This window comes from Prosopis cineraria, unplaced genomic scaffold, assembly GCF_029017545.1.
Source record: "Prosopis cineraria cultivar Desert tree isolate PC_DT_omini unplaced genomic scaffold, ASM2901754v1 PC1990, whole genome shotgun sequence".
NCBI classification, from domain to species: Eukaryota; Viridiplantae; Streptophyta; class Magnoliopsida; order Fabales; family Fabaceae; genus Prosopis; species Prosopis cineraria.
This window is the reverse complement of record NW_026557315.1, coordinates 5,670-24,966: the sequence shown is the minus strand read 5'-3', so window position 1 is coordinate 24,966 and position 19,297 is coordinate 5,670. Positions and strand designations below refer to the sequence as shown.

Genomic DNA, 19,297 nt, shown 5'->3' with positions numbered 1-19,297 from the left:
AAAAACACTATTTTCCTCTTCCTCTAACTTTCAGCTGTCTCAGTATCCACTAGCCAGAACCGATGGGGTGCTTATTATGAACGGAGAACTTGCGGTTGAGTTGCTTAGCTGTCCAACTAAGCTTTGGAAGCACTACAATGGAGAGAAAAATACAAAGACCATGAAATTACAGGCATTAAAAAGTGACACAGCAGGAGAGAGGGATATCATGTTTCATCCCCCAGCAAACGCGCTACCTATGACATGAAATGCAGACATATGAAGCGTCAACAATTCCAATTTTCTCTTATGTACAGCTTTGACAGAATAAAATTATCGAACCTAATCACAAAATTCTCGGTGGATCCAAGGCCTCTTGTTTTTCTATATCTTTCATACCTAGCTACTGCTTCTTTTCCTTCTAGCCCTAGCTGTTCACACAGCAAACTGGCTTCATCAAGAAAAGAAAAGAGAAAAGAGGAGTCCAATACAGTGTTGCGCGGGGATTTCATTACGCAAAACAAGTGATCTGAAGACTGTATATGTATGTGAGAGTCAAATAGAACTTGTAGAAACATGCTTAACAGTTACCAGTGAGCAATAGCTATGTTGAAGAAGATCAAGATCCGTTTTGGGGGACTAAAAGAGGACCCTTTTGCGAAATGCATAAAGCTGGTCGATCTCAGAAAGTTATGGTATGTGCTAACACGTTAAGCAACGGAAAGGTTGTGGAAGGCATGATCAGCTGGAAAAGCTTGTTGACGGAAAAACGGACGGGAGGAAGAAGAAGAGGAAGGAGGAAGAAAAGACAAGGATTGAAAGAGGGGAGGAGGCAGCAGATGGAGGAAAAATGACAGTGATGAGTAATTGCAGAGCGTGTTGAGAGGGTGCAATTGCATTTAATGGTAGGCGAAGGAGGTGTAATGCTAGTGTGTGAAAGGAAGATATACAAAGCCTATTTTTCATCCATTACTATAAAGTTTTGCCCTTGGGATCGTTCCTTCTTTAAAAAAAGAATATATATATGATCATTGACGGCTACGAAACCCCTCCTGTCACATTTTTCTTCTTTCCTTTTCATTGCCTCAATACACTAACTCAGTTTAATATTTTACTACTCCTTCTATCTCAAATTATAAAATATTTTTTAAAAAAATTAACATTCTAAAATATAAAATATTTAATAAAAATAAAATTTAATTAAATACTTTTTTATTATTATCTTTTCATATATTGTCTCTCTTTAATATCTTTTATCAATAAAATATTAAATAAAGAGTATTTTTAAAAATTTATATTTTTATCTTGAAAAAAATAAAGTTATAAAATGTATTTAATAAACTTTATTAGCATATAAGATTTTATCTAAAAGTATCTTATAATTTGAGACGGATGAAGTATTATATTTCATATATATATATATAATACTAATATATTATATTATAATATAATTATAATAGTATAATACTATTATAATTGTAATACTAACTAGTAAACTAAGTAAGTATAATATATATAATAATATAATATAATATAATTAATGAATGTTATTATTTATTTTTGAAACAATTTTCTTTTTCTTTTGCTAAACAAAATCCATGTCTCTGAGTACACGGATTACTCCCACTCCCTCCATTCTTATTTATTAATCACACGTTAGAATACCACTTTAGTCCTTAACGAAAGTCATTCTCTATTATTTTATGCTATTTTATATACAATTTCAAAAATATTCTCCTGCGTATTTTAAAAAAGAAGTGCAACTATGTTCTCAAAAAAAAAATCCCCATTCCAAATCACTTTTATTTTAATTTAGGGGTAAAAATATAAATTATATACTCTAACTATGGAGAAATTCTTAGGTAAATCAGGTGTACCACGTTATTTATAGTTTGTCCAATAAAAATATATTATTTTAATTATATTAAATATAAATTAAGTTTGATATTAATGATAGTAAAAAAAGAAAAGACAGAAGATCAAATTTGCATTCTATTTTTAAAAAAAATTATACAAGATTTTATTTATATTATTTAAAATATTTTAATTGGACAAACTATAAATGATGTAATGTACCCAATCTACTTAAGTATTTCTCCTAAGTATATTGCTTTGATTTTGATAGGTTAATTATAAATTATAAAAATTATAAGTTACTTGTATAGAGGTTTGGAGGGAGTATGTGTGCTTTTTTTTTTTTTTGCCAACGAGGGAGTATTTGTGCTAATAAGTATATGAAGGGAGTTGAATGACTTGATTTGGTCTTAAATATAGGATCTTAATCTTCTTTAACTTCCTCAGTTAATTTCTTTTTTTTTTTTTCAAATGACCTTCTTGTCTCCCATATTTAATACATCAATAAAAAGTGGGATATACGACCAGCAGGAGTCGGTTTAGCCAAAGCTCAAATCTTTGTTAGAAGAGATGCTCATATTTTGGAAAAAATGACACATTTTTTATGTAATACTAGCAAATAATCAACTTAACCATTTTTCCTAATCTCCGTAAATCAGTTAACTGGGTAGATAGAGTGGTTAATTGTAGATTTTTTCATAAAAAATGAAATTAATTGTTTAATACTTACAAGGAATCGGGACTGTGTGCAAACCGATCATTCCAGCCAAAGAAACCCGGTCGCCATTCGGCTGTATAGATCCATATTTTAAGGAATGTTACTTAAATTGATTGTGCGTTAATTATTTGCATTACATCATGCTATTCAATTAGATGCGGTTGATGAATGCTTTGGATTCTCTTTTTCTCTTTTTACAATAAATGCTTTCAGTTCTGGATCCGCATACGTTGAAATATGCATATGTTCAACTCGATCGGTTCTTGATACTCCATTCGTTTATAATTACAAGTCACTTTTAATCAAATTGCATCCTTCATGTGTTGGTGAGTTTTCTTTAAAATCATACACTATTTTTTTTATTTATCCTATTTAATAAAATGTCTTACTTAAAAAATATTATTAATTACACTTTATAACCAAGACATTTAAAAAATTTATTAATTATACCATGAAAGACCTAAAGTGCCTTATATTTTTTAACATGATACTTAAAAAAATACTTTTATAAAATGGATGGAGTAGAAATTACTAAGTGGGGTCAGATACAAATTTTTTATGACTATTCAGAATGCAACTTATAATTTTAAATACATATAAATTTAAAAATATATTTTATTTTTAAATAAAATGAATGACATAATTACCTTTCCTCTCTTCTTGTTTTAAGTGAGGTGGATAGGCTTGTAATAGTACAAACGAGTATAAATATTAATCTTTAACTGTAATAATTTTTGGAAATGTTTTTAAAATAAGAGGGCAAGAAATAGAAATTAGAGGGTGGATAGAAGAATGATAAGTAAATATATATTTTATAAAATTAATAACACGAAAATACAGATCAACCCACTCATTTGACTGTTAAAATCAATGTGTCTTTACTAGTTTAATAAAAAAAATTATTTTTGATCAATTTGTTTACAGTTCAACTATGATTTTGGTCATTAATATTTGAATCGATGTTTTGATGATTGATTCAAGGATTGATTTGGTTTTCAATACCATAATATAATCTCACTGTTTGCATAATTTTTCAAACAATATATGTATATATCGCCTGATCTATACTAACGAACTGGAAGTTGGTTTGGATACATTTTCTTGACATGAATTAACGAATTTGAAATACTAGTATGCTCGTGAATTATAGACTTCGTTGAAATTGTTGATTTATTTCAAGGAATAAATGAACCGAGCAAGGTTGATCATTGATAATGATTTTGGTAGTAAATTACGACGATGTCGATGTACAGTATATCATTGTCAATAATAAAGAAAGAAACAACCTGATAAAATACTAGGCCTTACCATAATTATTCTTTCTTAAAATTGATTTGTCAACAATATATTACTATAATTATTCAAGTATCATATACTCGTTTATGCGCGCGCACGGAATGCATTTATTAGAAAAGGAGAAAATTGAAAGCCATATTATAGTGGGATATGAATTCAAGGAAAAGTGGGAAATGGGCCTTTCACAGCATCCTCTCGTATTCAACGGGGACAATGCAAAGCATTTCGCATATTAATTCGTGGTTGACCTCATTCCCACTCCTTTTCTCTTCCGTAAATATAATTAGAATTACTTAGTAAGTTGATCACCACCCCAGACTTTGTTCAAGTGGTAAGGGTCAAGTAAAATGTGAATAGAACTTAAAAAGTTAAAGATTTAGACCCTTCTAATGTACTCTTTACAATACGATCTATTTAAAAATTACTCTTAATATGTTTTACGGGAATTAACTAAAATTTTAAAACCCATCAATTCTTTTTAGAAATTTAACAAACTTTCCACGTCGTTCCTGTTAAATACATATTTATTTTAATAAATTAATTTTTCTCATCAAGTGAATTTGCAATAAAAAGTCAATGATATGCATTATAAAAATCATTCTCTATATGGCTGTATACCTGACACTCCTAAGCGTAAAATATGGTAAGCTGTTTTTTCCCATAAAATATAAAAAGTTTAGCATTTATAGATTTTTTTTTCATTTTTCCGTTGCATTTATTAACCTAATTTATTGTGTAGCATGAGAATTTATCACATTGGTTGCAATCTATTGACGAGTTTTATATCATTTTGACATTTCCTCATTAAAAAATTATTGACATAAATAATCATTACTGGTAATTGGGGCTAAGATTGTAAAAAGAAAAAAATTATACAAATAATTAAATGTTAGAGGTAAAAGTTGCTTATAATTTGTTTGGACAGGAGGGAGTAGGAAGAGGGGTTATGTGATTGGAGGAGAAAAAGAGGAGAGGGCATAGGGACTCTCAAGCGTCATCCCATTTACTCCGCTCATGCTTTTCTCGCTCTCTTTTGCTTCTTTCTATCCCTTCCCTGTTTGAATTCTCCAAATACTCGCTCCCGCTCGCTTCTATGCAAACATGAACTTGGGGATTTCCCTTTATAATGCAATCAAATTTCAAAATTACAATATTGATTAAATTTCAGTGTCCTCCATCAATGACTACAGCGGGTGTGGGTCCCCCTATTTTCTTGATCTTAGCACTCTCCCTGTCCCCACTTTACCCCATCGGCTCAACCCTCTCCCCTTTCCAATTTTCTTGCCTTCTACTTCGGTTCCTCTCATTTTTTGCCCATCTTCTAATCCTAGTATCCTGTTTGTACTGTTTCCTATCTCATAATCAAATTATAAGATATATTTAGAAAGATTTGATTATAAAACACTCCTCCAAATCATAATATCTTTTAAAAACCTTACTTAATTTAAAATATAAGGCATTAGATAGTTTTTATATTTATTTTTTTTAACTATAACCCTATTTTGAAAAAAAATATACATTAAATTTTTAATTACTATTATTAAAGCTCTTATATAAAGTATTAATGAAAGTATAAATGAAAAGATGTAAATATTTTTAAGAATTTAAGGTTCCAATTAATATTATTCATGAATTGTAAATTAATTAAATATAACTTATATTGTGATTTGGAAGAAGTAATTAACAAAAAGAATTTTATTAATTATATTTTTAAATATTATCTTTTTTATTATATTCTCTCTTTAATATTTTTTTTTTAACAAATCAAGTAGTGCGTGAAGGCTATATTTTTTTAAAAAATTAAGTTATAAAATGTATTTAATAAATTTTATTAATATATATGATTTTACATAAAAAAATCTTATAAATTGAGATGGGAAGAAGATATATTGCTGCCTCTCATGTGTTCTTTAATTTGTTTTTTGGCTTGGCGCGTCAACTTCTTCTTGTCGGTTCCCTGTATGCTATTCAAGCTTCCCCACCCCCTTCTCTGTGAGATAATTTATTTTCATTTTGCTCATCCTTGTCTCGACAAAGCTCCGTTTACCTACCTTATTTTTACCAAACAATTTCCACCTTATTTCCCCTTTTTAATTAAATTAATTAACCAGGGATCAATTTGATATGAGACGAATTAGTTCATCTGCCATCGTTTTTCTTCAATTATAAACTTCACGGCCGCCACGTCTAAATGATCCTGACAAACCCATTATTCCAATATAAAAAGGTGTTATCATCAATGTTCCATCACCCAATTTCCTTTCCTTTTAATTTTTTTGGTCAAATTAAAACGTCATTTCTTTCGTTATTGATGAAAATGCATGCCCTGTCCCGGTTGCATGCATTTTAATGCTCCCTTCCTCCTCCATGCATGTCCTTTTGCGGGTTGTAATCAGAAAATGATGTTTTAATTAATATACACAGATCGTATTCATGACAACATTTGAGTTGTTTTATTACATAGCTTCATTCAAAGGGAATAGGAAGCACCGAAGCCCATAAGGGGCGATATCAATTAAATATGGATAATGAATACTGCATGTGCATTATATACTACATCTTAACTTCAGATTTTAAATTAAAGCTGGGATTTATGAGCCCTTATATTTTATTATATACGATTTACTAAGCTAAACTTTATGTAGTGCATATAGAACTTTTCATGTCATTTTAAGTTTATTTATACTTCAACATTGTAATAATCTTCTCATAATTAAAAATGAGTCTACAAACTCTCTCAATATTGGATACCATAAAAACACCGAATATTTATATTGTTGCGATTAGAGTCAATGGTATAGCATGTAGAAGTCGCTAAGCAAAGTAGAGCCAGTTCTAGTCAAATTCAAATATTTAAAACAACAGAACAATACATTTTGAAAAAGAATCGTTGCTAGTCTTGAAAATGAATGCGGATGCAGGTAAGAGAAATGGAGAGATATTTACGTATCCGCCACATTATTAATAGAGAAGCTCAGGTGGTCCTTGTCTTTTCATTGAAACTCAAGCTCTTGTTTGATTGTAGTACCGTTTTATTAAACTCTTCTGCCTCTATTAATAATATTATTGTTGGATAGAAGTCCTGCCATATGAATAATTCCTTGCATCGACCCAGCACGACTTTGTGTTTTTAATTAAAGGAATGATTTCACGATCCCACAAGACTTGAATTAACATTCTCTCTTTGCTCCATCAATTCCTCACACCTACGTACTCATTACAATTCTCGTGATATCATCCATCAGCTCTCTTTAATGAATGCATGCGTCTCTACGCATAGCTTTCTATCCGTCCCTCTCTTTTCCCCTCAGAGTTTAAACCATTGGAACACAAGGTGAATCTAAACCGAGAGGTTGGATGGTATATGTTTATCTTCTTTTGGGTATATACATCTCTGATTTTACGTTGAGGAAATGTCATGGTCATATTCACCTTCTCTTTTAGCGTATGACTGCGCGATTTCGTTTTCAAGCCTTTTCCCCTTGTTTACAATATCTTCTGGTTTAGATGGGCTTTCCATTTATTGTATGAGTTTTTCTTTAAATTTTAATTTTGTAGACTATAGAGATAGGATGTGACAAAATTGCAAGTTCATTTGGGGTAGGGCATGGGTGATGCAAGCTTGCATGGCCCTGAGGGCAAAGGCAACTGCCTGTTTGTCGTCTTTCACTTCAAAAAGTAAAAGCATCTGAGAACCCTGCATTAGAATTCCCGGTCAAACCAAAGAACCCTTCATTTAACAAGCTTTCTCCTTATATCTAGCTTCTCGAAACAGTAAGATTTGGATCTTACTAGAATTACGCGTTGTGGTTTCTTTTGTTCACATACACATAGATTTTGATCAAATTAAACCAATCAACTTATATTTTAATAAAGAAATTAATTAAGCACGTAGAAAAGTTAGAGGTTAAAAGGTTGAACTATAAAACATGATACATTTTTAAAATTGTGTTGTACACAATCTGTTCCCCAATGCAGAAAGGTACGGTGCATTGATCACTCTCAACTTTGGTCAAATCATACACCTACAGGCCTCATGGCACCAAGAGGCCTTCAGAATGGGAAAAGCCGAGTGTTCAACTCATCCGATCCCATGTAGGTTACTTTAGTAGGAACTAGATAGGGAGATTATACTTGAATTATATTAATCAATGAGGTCATTACTCCCTCTATAAAGAGTCGTCGATACTTTTATGTGGGCACACTTGGGTTCAATTATATATAAAATTAGTAGTTTTAATTTCTTTTTTTTTTTAAAAGGAAAGAAAAGAAAAGAAACTTTGATGGACATGACCAGAAGGTATGGGGCCCCAGCTGGCGGGCTCTCGTTTTACGCAGGCACATCCTAATTTGTTAGGCCACTTTTTCCCCTTTAATTTTTAGCACCTTGTTGAAGTTTCTTAAGAAAACATTTTTTGTCGAATTCAAACTAGTTCTCGGGATACTTGGACTCTCGCTCCTTTTTCCCAATTCTGGCTATTCAGTACATGCCATCACTTTACTCCTTTCACTTTTGTAGTTGTGCTGTCTTTTCCTCTCTTTCCCACCCGACGGAATTAAAGATTAGGCTCCACACTACACCTGCCCAATTCTCCATTAGGCCCGGCGCTCAATTTATCTCAACAGTTCTCCATCTTGGGTTCAGGATTGAGTTTGCTTTTGTTAAAAACTTATAAAAAAAAATTAAAAATGACTTCGGAAATTTTATAAATTATTGTAAAAATGTATATTAATTATTTTTTTTCTAATAAACAATATACATGTTTAGGCTTGGCCCGACCAACCGTAACGTTTAGCTTCGAACCTTACTTGACCGACATAATCTGTTTTTTTGTCTAATCCAACCCTCCTCAATCCAGGCCCAAACACGGCTATTTCCATATTGGACCAGAGCAGATTTGAGTTCATATTACCGGACCCATTATAAAAGCCCGTTTTGTTAACATTCAGAAACTGCAATCTGAATGTGCTGTACTTCATAAAAAAGCGTTCCCCGATCTGATTAAACAAATTTGTGAGCAAACCATCTCACTCTACGACTTCTCTCAGAAATCTTATATAACCACGGGCATGGTAATGTTTTACGATATCAGCTTCAAAGAAAAACAAAAAGAGGTAGACAATTAAATCAAATACACTAATTGGATATTGCCAGGGGGCCTGAATTTCTCAGTTTTTCACAAAATATAAACAATCTGGGTGTAGCGACTGGCTAGGCCTAGGTTGCTGGTAGTAACAGATGTGCATATTCTAATGCTCAGAGAACACGATAAAAGAAGAGGACATCCTTCACTACTGATTTTGAAACAAGGTGTGTGGGAGTGTCGCTGCTTGTTAGGCAAAAACTTGTACTGGGGGCAGCGTGGACATGTAATAACAATTAATCAATCAGGCGGGGTATGGGATTGCTGAATGGGTCCAAATATGAAAAGGAGGGTTTGTTATATAGGCTCATTGATTGAGAATGGTTGAAAAGGGAGTCATGGGCTGCCAATTCCTAGCGAAAATCCTTTGTGAACCGCAAAGGTCAACCCCCTGCTCTCCGTCCCTTTCCCTTTGCACGTTCTCTCTTTTCTTTTCCCTCCCAGTCCCAATTCTCCAGTCCTCATCACCCTTTAACTTTCTCTTTTATAAATCCCTCCTCTTCTTCTCCTCTCCCTTCTTTTCATGCCCAGATGGACCGCTCTCTCGCTCCTTCTATGTCCCAAGCTCCACACCCTTCTGCCGAGGAAAGCGGCTGGACTTCTTACTTGCAAGATCTCTCCAACGCTTCCTGTTTCAGCGTTGGTGGCTCTTCTCTGCTCTCAGATGCTGCTTCTTCTGCTGCTTGGAAATTCTCGCACCCCCATCATCTTCCTCGTAAGCTCACTTTCAAGAAATCTAGAACCAAACAGATATCTCAGGATGACCCTCTCGAGGACACTGCTAGCTCCCCCGTCAATAGTCCCAAGGCATGTTCATTAATCATTCCCCTGCTTTCTGATTCCCTTCTTCTCCAATTCTTCGTCTCTTATCATTAACTCTTCTTCTCCTGCTTCTTTCCCTCAAATTCGCCATCCTTACCATCAGGTTGGGAACTTGCATCCGACTGAAAAGATTTCCAGAAAGGTTGATGATCTTCAACCGGATGTTGCTGCTTCTATGGTAAACCCGGAATTTGATTTATTCATGCCATTCCCTTCTTCTTTAATAGCCAAACAAAAATAAAAGCGGAAGGGTTCTTCCATGTCCTAAAACCGAGTCGTGTGGCTTGTGTCGATGGTTGTGCAGGCCAAGGAATTCAGAGGAGCAGAACATTATTCAGAGTCGGTGAAAGATGATGATGAAAGAAGAAGGGAGTTTAAAGGCAGAGAGTACTATTGACTGCACAGACTTGAAGGAAAGGGGACTCTGCTTGGTTCCTTTGTCCATGCTGGTTAATTATTTTGGCTAAGTCATACTTGTGTATATATATATTCTCCCCTTCCTTTTCTGCTTTTCTGTGTTCTTTCAAAATTGGACTATATACGGAACATGACCCATGATTATGTTAATCGATCTTAGTAACATACTCATCAGTATCGCGTAATCTGTTGATAATTTTGAGTCCAGATTTAGAAATAGCATATCATACTCTCGTAACCTTGAAATTGTTTCTTCATCGCCAGCTGTCGACTTGATCAAACAAAGAGAAAGAAGAAGACAAGTTGATTAAGATGATATAGTTTGGGCACTTTTGAGGCAGCTATTGGATGCAGGTAACTAAATGGTAGGGAAGTGAAGTGAAGAACAAGGTGGATCACAAGATATAACAAGTCCCACTTGCTTAGATTTATTTGTGTATGGGGGAGATTCATTTCATAATGTTTCATCACTCTTCACTTTAACTTTGCCTAAGCATAAGAATAGGAACTTGGAAAAAAAAAAAAAATACACAACCCAAGATAGTACGGTGTTGGCAGTTATTGAATCTGTCCTAGATATCATGTCGAATAACTGATATGATTATCACAATTCAGCCACTCTCTGTCACTTTCAACTCAAAAATATCTGTACATTTGTTTACAAAACTGAAAAATTCAAATGAGTAGTTCTCGGTGATGGAACATGGAAATTTCAAATTTAGTATCATTCAATGTAGTAGAACTGCCGGGAAACAAAATGGTTGCAAGAATGTGCGTAAATAAAATATACATGCCATGGTGTGTTATATACAAGTTTCGAGCAGTTTCCGCCCTGTTGATACAACAACAACAAGCCTTTATCCCACTAGGTGGGGTCGGCTACATGGATTGCAAGACGCCATTGTGCTCTATCATTTATTAAGCTTTTAGAAATATTATTAATTAAGAGATCACGTTCAACAACTTCCAAGAGTGTTCTCTTAGGCCTTCCTCTACCTCTCTTAATCGGACTCAAAGTTATATGTTCCACTCTTCTCACTGGTGCCTCCCTTGGTCTTCTTTGTACATGCCCAAACCATCTCAACCGATTTTTTACCATTTTTTCCTCAATAGGTGCCACCCTCACTTTTTCACGTATGTGCTCATTTCGAATTTTATCTTTACGTGTATGTCCGCACATCCATCGTAACATTCTCATCTCTGCTACTCCAACTTTATGCTCTTGCTGTCCCGTTAGAGCCCAGCATTCACTACTATATAACATTGCCGGTCTGATAGCAGTACGATAAAACTTTCCTTTAAGTTTATTAGGCACCTTACGGTCACAAATAACTCCTTTAGCTTTTCTCCAATTAAACCACCCAGCTTGAATTCTATGTGAAATATCTCCACTGATTTCGCCATCATTTTGAATAATGGCTCCCAAATATCTAAACTTTTCCACTTGAGGTATAATTTGATCTCCCAATTTCACTTCCAAATTATTTTCGAATAGTCCTTTACCAAATTTACAATATAAATATTCCGTCTTACTTCTACTCAGACGAAAACCTTTCGACTCCAATGTCCTCCTCCATAACTCAAGTTTGCAATTAACCTCTTCTCTTGTCTCTGCTATAAGAACTATATCATCCGCGAAGAGCATACATTTCGGGATTTCCTCTTGAATATGTTCCGTCAAAACATTTAAAATCAAGTTGAACAAATAAGGACTCAGAGATGATCCCTGATATAGTCCAATCTTTATAGGAAAATCCTTTGTTTGACCACTAGGCGTTCTTATACTAGTTTTTACCCCCTCATACATATCTTGTATGGCTTTAATATAAGCAATCCGTACTCCCTTTTTTTCCAACGCTTTCCAAAGCACTTCTCTTGGTATACGGTCATAAGCTTTTTCCAAATCAATAAAAACCATGTGTAAATCTTTATCTTTACAACGATACTTTTCCATTAATCCCCTTAGTAGATAAATTGCCTCTGTAGTTGATCTACCTGGCATAAAACCAAATTGATTCTCAGAAATACTTGTCTCCAATCTCAACCTGTGCTCAATTACTTTCTCCCACAATTTCATTGTGTGGCTCATGAGTTTAATCCCTCTATAGTTAGTACAATTCTGAATATCTCCTTTATTTTTATAAATAGGAATTAATGTACTTCTCCTCCACTCATCAGGCATTTTCTTGGACCGTAAAATCACATTAAATAACTTAGTTAACCATCTCACCCCTTCTTCACCTAAACATTTCCACGCTTCGATAGATATACAATCAGGTCCGTTAGCTCTACCATTTGCCATTTTCTTAAGAGCTTCCTTTACCTCCTTATCACGTATTTTTCGATAGAATGACAAATTTTGTTCTCCTTCACCAGTTACTAAATCCTCCAAGTTACTAGATGAATCCTCTCCATCATTGAAAAGTTTAGAAAAATAAGTCTCCCATATATTTTAATTTCATCATCTGTAACTAAAATTCTTCCCTCTTCATCCTTAATACACCTTACCTGTTCTAGATCTCTTGATTTTCTTTCCCTACTCTTGGCAATCTTATAAATATTTTGCTCTCCTTCCTTCGTCTCAAGGTTCTTATAAAATTCTTCAAAAGCTTTGGAACGAGCTTCACCCATAGCTCTCTTAGTTTCCTTCTTAGCCATACGGTACCTCTTCCAATTTTCTTCATTGTTACACAAATGTATGGCTTTAAAACAGTTCTTCTTATACTTGATTTTGTCCTGTACACTATTATTCCACCACCAAGACTCCTTATCTCTCGGACCAGAACCTTTCGATTCTCCCAAAACTACTTTTGCAACCTCCCGTATCTTTTTAGCCATATCCTCCCATATGATGTTAGCACTTCCCTGAGAATCCCAAATTCCTTTATCCAAAAGATTTCGCTTGAAAATATCTTGCTTCTCACCTTTTAATTGCCACCACCTAATCTTTGGTGTTACTACTTGTCGACGTTTTTGGATTTTACTCATAATACACACATCAAGGACTAGGACCCTATGTTGTGTCGTTACAGCATCTCCAGGGATCACCTTACAATTTTTACAAAGTTTTCTATCTGTGTTCCTAACCAAAAGAAAATCAATCTGCGACCTTGAGGCTCCACTTTTGTAAGTGATGAGATGCTCATCTCTCTTCTTGAAACAAGTGTTGGCAATCTTAAAATCATACGCCAATGAGAAATCAAGAAGAGTTTGCCCTTCATTGTTTTGCTCTCCAAAACCAAAACCACCATGCACCCTCGCATACTGACCAGCTTCCCTCCCGACATGCCCATTAAAGTCTCCTCCAATAAAAATCTTTTCACTCTGTGGTATGTGTCGAATCAACCCCTCCAGATCCTCCCAAAATAATTCCTTAAGACTGGCTTCTGTCCCGACTTGCGGCGCATAAGCGCTAACAATATTAACAGTCTCACGTCCAATTATCATTTTTAAAGAAATAATTCTGTCTCCAATTCTGCTAACTTCTACAACGTTCTTCTTCCACTCATTATCTATAATGATGCCTACTCCATTGCGTGCACTTACTTTTCCTGTATACCAAAGTTTGAAACCTTGAATATCCTTAGCTCCTTCTCCACGCCATTTTGTTTCTTGCAAGCAAAGGATATTGATTTTCCTTTGAATCATAACCCCTACAACCTCTAAAGTTTCCGCCCTGTTGATATCGATCTAATATTTTATGCTTCGTGAATATAGTTAATGTGATTAAGCTGACAAGTTATCTAGCTAAGTAAGGAACATTACTGATTACGTATTCGAAGAGATGAGAAAATCTAAAGGACAGAGAGATCCAAAAGATGAGAGAGTTTTTCCTGTAACATCAAAAGATCGAGATTCGTCGAAATATAATATCCAGACATTTGTTTAATCCAAAGGACAAGCTTTGGGGAAAAAATACTATTAATTCGTCCTAGCGTCTACTAGCCATTCATTTAATGGATAATAAAAATAGCAGAAACAGCTGCAAGGAGACCCCTCCATGTGCTTCTGCATTTATAACAGGTGAGCACTTAAGAAGCCTGAAGCCCAGAGACGCAGACTTGAGCACATTCATATAGAGTATATTATTTATATACGTACGCTTGTACACACACACACACACACGTGTACAGAGACACACACTCTTCATCAGTATCCCAACCCTCACAATTACTACATCTTTTCTTTTTCTTTCTTATAGTGCAAGGCTGTTGCATGATATCTATTTTCATTCACTGCTAAACTGTTTACGTGCGTGGATAGACAATATTCCCCCTGTCTCATATTTATACCAAGAGTTAAAAAGAAAATAATCACAGCCTTGTGTAAAAGTCACCCCTTTCAATTTTCATTAATTTATATATTCAAGTGTATATATCGCATTGTAATTTCATGTTATAGACTGTTTAACATAAGAGATATTCTTCATCTTGGTTTTTGATTATTCCACTTCAAATCTCTGTTAGGTAAAGTATCCATATTTAATACTTTACTGTAGTTTGAGGATTGTTTTCGACAGAAAGACAACCAAAAAAAATACAAAATAATTTAGCAAGTTTTAAATGTATTTCGCATTTCTGGGAAGTAGAGCCCATCTGGTCAACGTCAAGGAATGCTTGAAGCTTCCAAATGGATCAATCCGCTGCCAAAGCTAATAATCAAAGCATATTCATTTGCCTGAGAGGTCTGATATGCTTTGTATATTCACTTCTTCCGTCAACCATCCAAAAAAGCATCCATATAATATAACGCTTGGATTAGACTAGACAAATTCAATCACCAAACAAAAGAAAAGCCCCAATATTTACCAAATAATATGCAGCAACACTCTTCAAACGGGATAAACTTGTTAGATCGATATACGTGTGAAAAGACAATTATCAATATAATTATGATTAAAAATATAATTGATTAACATCAAGGGTTAAGTAAGCGGTCATATTTATACTAATAATAACAACCACACCATTCAATAATGATGTGATTTGAGTTTGATGAGGTAGATCCGAGGCCTATTTCGGAGCTTAAATTAACCAGACAATTATATTAGAGGATCAACTTCGCCTTTTCATTATCATTAATTGGGCCTTTTTCTCTGATGGCTGTCAATTTAATCACAGCCTTTTTATTAAAATCACATACATGCAAAGTTAATCTACAGACAATAATCAATGAATCAGCGTCAAAGCACGGAGAGGTCTCATTTTTTGACGTTTGACTGTGAATTGAAACTTACAGGTCAAGAGACCAATACATATAGATTGGAAAGAGGTGAAAAGTACGGAAGGGTTGCGAACATATTCTTTGAATTAGCAGTGTTTCTGGTCTAATCTCCATCGCACTATCTAGATTCTAGAAGTACTCAATTAATCTTCTTATCCTCTAATTATAAGAAAAGTGCTCGAATTAAACAAAGTCGATAATGAAAGAATTCAACTCGATAAGACGGCATGCCCGTGTGAAGATAAGTAAAATAGGCCTCATTATTAATTAAGCTTGCCACTGACCTCTTGGCATTGCGAACTTCAGGAAAGGTATATGAAAATGATAAATTATACATAAAAAATAATTCTGTTTTAGTATTTTCAGAAAATAAAGTGTATTAACTTGACATTCATCAATAAATTTGAGTGATACAAATATCTTTTTACTTTGGGAAGGAAGTAAGAAAAAAATAAAAATGAAATTTCTTAAAAAAAATCATTACTCATTCTAATAAAAGTTGAGAAACGGGTAGGCCTGAGCCCATCTCCCGATTCCTCTAAAAATGCTCTATTCATAAGGCTCGGCTGTGATTTAAAGGATTCAAGGCCAAGCTCTTAAATTCATTAAAAAAAAAGAAAAGAAATGTCTCAAAGCAATTGAAATATAAGAAGTAAATAAGATATTAATTGAAATGCATATAAATCCATTTTTGATAACCAGCAGAATAGCTCAACCTTCTTAATTATGAAGGAGAATCCTATCACTCCGAAACATAAGAATCTCCACACCAAGAAAAAATATATTTTGACATGTGTAATTATAAAATATATTTAATGAGTTATTGATGTGTGTTATTTTTTTAAAAATATTTTATAATTTAAGATGGAGGGTAATTTTGTTTAAAAAAAATTGTTCAGCTTACAGCCAAGGCTAGTATAGAGCGTAATACTTTAAATTCAATGTCCTTTGTTTAGAAATGGAACAATTAAATAAAATAGCTAAGAACGAACAGTTGACTTAATTTAAGATAAAATATTACATGTAAAAGATTCCTATAAGAGTGTGGCTACTAACAATGATAGGGTGCTTCTGTGGAAAACATGGTGCTGTTTTGTCTCTGCGTGGTAGTGAATAAAAATCAGACTCATTTTTTATGGCCCATGATTCGAAGGAAGCCAAGTTAGAGGAGCAAGTTCAGAAAATGACCACATTTTTGTTGCTTAACACAAGCTCTTTACCCTACACAGTGCATCCCCACACACATTTAGGAGCATAATGTCTTTATCCTATTTTAGTACATATGTAAACTGATATTACTATAGCTATTTCTCCTACTGATTATTATTCTATTAATAATTTTACACAGATGATTACTGCAGACATTCTTTTACAAGTATTATGTACTACTCCTATAGCTGTTAATTATTATTATTATGGCTATTGCTGCTACTGCTGCTATTCTACTGCTGGTGCCGCTACTGCCTCTCCTGCTCTTACTATTACTACTACTACCATCACTACTATTACTGTTGTTGCTACAACTACTATTACTACTGTTGTTACTGCTACTCCTACTACTACTATTACTACTAATTAAATGGCCATCCCACATCAATTGCCATTGTCTGCATTGATGATCAGTTTACTGGTATCAATGTTGCCTACTTCTTTGCTTTATAGGAGAGGTTATAGGATCAAACCCCAGCAAGTACGCAATATGCCATGCCCTTTGGAATTTCAATCATTGGGATGGCTATACTATTAGTATACCCTGTCCTGAGTAAATAGGTTTAAAAGGGTTTCACTCTCCACCCCACTAAAAAAACATGGGAGATAAACTCTAAGAAGAGGAAGGACGAACAGTCTTATTCCTAAATAGGGCCATTATTCCTAAATAACCAAGAAACTTAAAATTGGCTCTACATTTAGTCTAACTGAGTTTCTTTCTTAACAATGAGTATTTGATTTAATCTTAATCATATATGGACCATTCTTTATTACTTAAAGAAGTATGTTAGCGGAACTTAGAATCAAAAATTTGAAATCCGAAAGCTTCTATGAGTTTCCATGTCTAATGTCCTTATCCTAGAATAGCTTATTCTCTTATCCTCTTTTTATTCCGAAGTAACCACCCATTTTCATCTTCAGGAATTATATTCCAGAATAGCCCTCTTTATTTCAGAATAGTGGTTGCTTCCTCAAAAGCTCTTTTTTAATACATCATTTCAAAACTACCACATCTATTCAAGAACAAATCTTCGTATTTTGAAGTATGTTTCCTTACTTCGATATATAAGACCCCTTATTTGGGAATAACTTTTTTATTCCTAAATAAAGCTCCATAAATCACCATCTTATGTAAATTTATTCCGATATATGAGAGTTGTTCCAAAATAGTAAACAATGTGCTATTCAAGAAACATTTTTAACTATTTTGGTATAAGCATCACTATTCTAAAATAAGTATGAAAACTGTTGCTCTATTTTTTGTGTTACTTTTTATGAGTTGTGTTAGCTCTCTAATCATCCTGAGATCCTTTTAAACACAACTTTAGATTGGATTAAGCACTTAATGATTATTCCAATATTCTTATTCCTGAATAGCCTTTATTCTTCTGGTATAAACTCTCACATACTTTTTGTTAGCACATTTATTGTAAAGACTCATTACTTTCCTTGTCTACCGTAAAAGAGAAATGTAACACACCAAATTTTTTTTTAAAATAATTTAACTCAACCATAGTTGGGTTACAGCCACCCAACACATTCTTATATCAATAATTTCAATATAAAATATTTTATAATTAGCTTCAACTCACACACTATAACATTTCAGATAAATTTTTACCTCCCACATGCCATTAGGCTAAATCACATTTGTCCATCCTTATACTCCCAACAAGTAAAATAAGCAATTTAGTCAATTTTCAACACAAGCCAGTTATTTGGCCTTATAATCATGTCATTTTAACCAATCCAAAGTAAACCAAATATTAAAATTACAGTCATCCAAATTGTACCAAAAATAGAAATAGTTTGAAAGGCATGATTACATTTATATATTCATATAATTGACAATAAACAAAAAGCCCTAATATTGACAATATAACACATTATAAATCATAAATTAAATACCCAAAAGAGACAGTGGATCTATACCACTAAGCCTCTGGGACTCCTCCACGTATCACTCGTGGCTCTTCTCCTGAAAATTGTTAACCACATAATGAGACTCAAAAGTCCCAGTAACCAAAGCCAATTTATGATAGTGTATACAAACAGTTAAGTGTGTGCTTACTAAGTGAGAATTAAAAATAATATAATTCTAACAAATATAAGAAATATTACAATACACACAAACAACTATCCTTATATCCCTCCATTAACCTCGAGCTGTAACCCTCACTCGGTGCTAAATTACCCAGCCAAAGGTAGATTAGCTCGAGCCCTTACAAGCCACCTATTGAGCTCCAATAGGGGCGTACCACGTGGCACATAAATACAACAATAATAACAAGTCTCCCAACACCTCCCACAATAATCAAACAAATTTATAATAATATTGCACAATTATACAATATTACAAAATTTATAATTTTCTCAATAATCACCCAATTAACATGAAGTAACACTAATCACAAATTAAAAGCATGGTTACCTTGTGACTTTTTCAATAAATTATTCCTTAAAATTTCTCTCTCACCACAATCTTCACAAGTAATACAATCTACAAATAACATATTATTTATAAATATTAGTTTCAATTTTTGAAACTAATAAAATAATTCTAATAATAAAATTAAAAATATAACATAATTACTAATCTCAATCTTAATACAAATCTATAGTTAATACTATTAAG

The 19,297-nt window shown here is 33.5% G+C and overlaps 1 protein-coding gene across 3 annotated transcripts; it reads left to right on the top strand.

Moving 5' to 3' along the window:
* Nucleotides 1-9,464: 9,464 nt before the first annotated feature.
* LOC129301254 (vascular-related unknown protein 1-like) lies at nt 9,465-10,840 on the top strand. Of its 3 annotated transcripts, none has more exons than XR_008590936.1 (4): nt 9,465-9,798; nt 9,917-9,991; nt 10,118-10,262; nt 10,495-10,840. XR_008590936.1 is itself a non-coding variant. In XM_054939833.1 (3 exons), the coding sequence occupies exons 1-3, from the start codon at nt 9,523-9,525 to the stop codon at nt 10,208-10,210; spliced, it is 444 nt and encodes a 147-aa protein (XP_054795808.1). In that variant the 5' UTR covers nt 9,465-9,522; the 3' UTR covers nt 10,211-10,426. The 3 variants fall into 3 exon arrangements, 1 of the variants encoding a protein (XP_054795808.1); XR_008590935.1 differs by having other exon boundaries at nt 10,118-10,291; XM_054939833.1 differs by lacking the exon at nt 10,495-10,840 and having other exon boundaries at nt 10,118-10,426.
* The last annotated feature ends 8,457 nt before the right edge of the window (nt 10,841-19,297 follow it).

Bases quoted from the DNA above. Each gene is read 5' to 3' on its own strand.
- LOC129301254 (XM_054939833.1), top strand. From the start codon at position 9,523: ATGGACCGCTCTCTCGCTCCTTCTATGTCCCAAGCTCCACACCCTTCT. The intron at 9,799-9,916 runs GCATGTTCATTA...CCTTACCATCAG, and splicing joins CCCCCGTCAATAGTCCCAAG to GTTGGGAACTTGCATCCGAC. The intron at 9,992-10,117 runs GTAAACCCGGAA...ATGGTTGTGCAG, and splicing joins CGGATGTTGCTGCTTCTATG to GCCAAGGAATTCAGAGGAGC.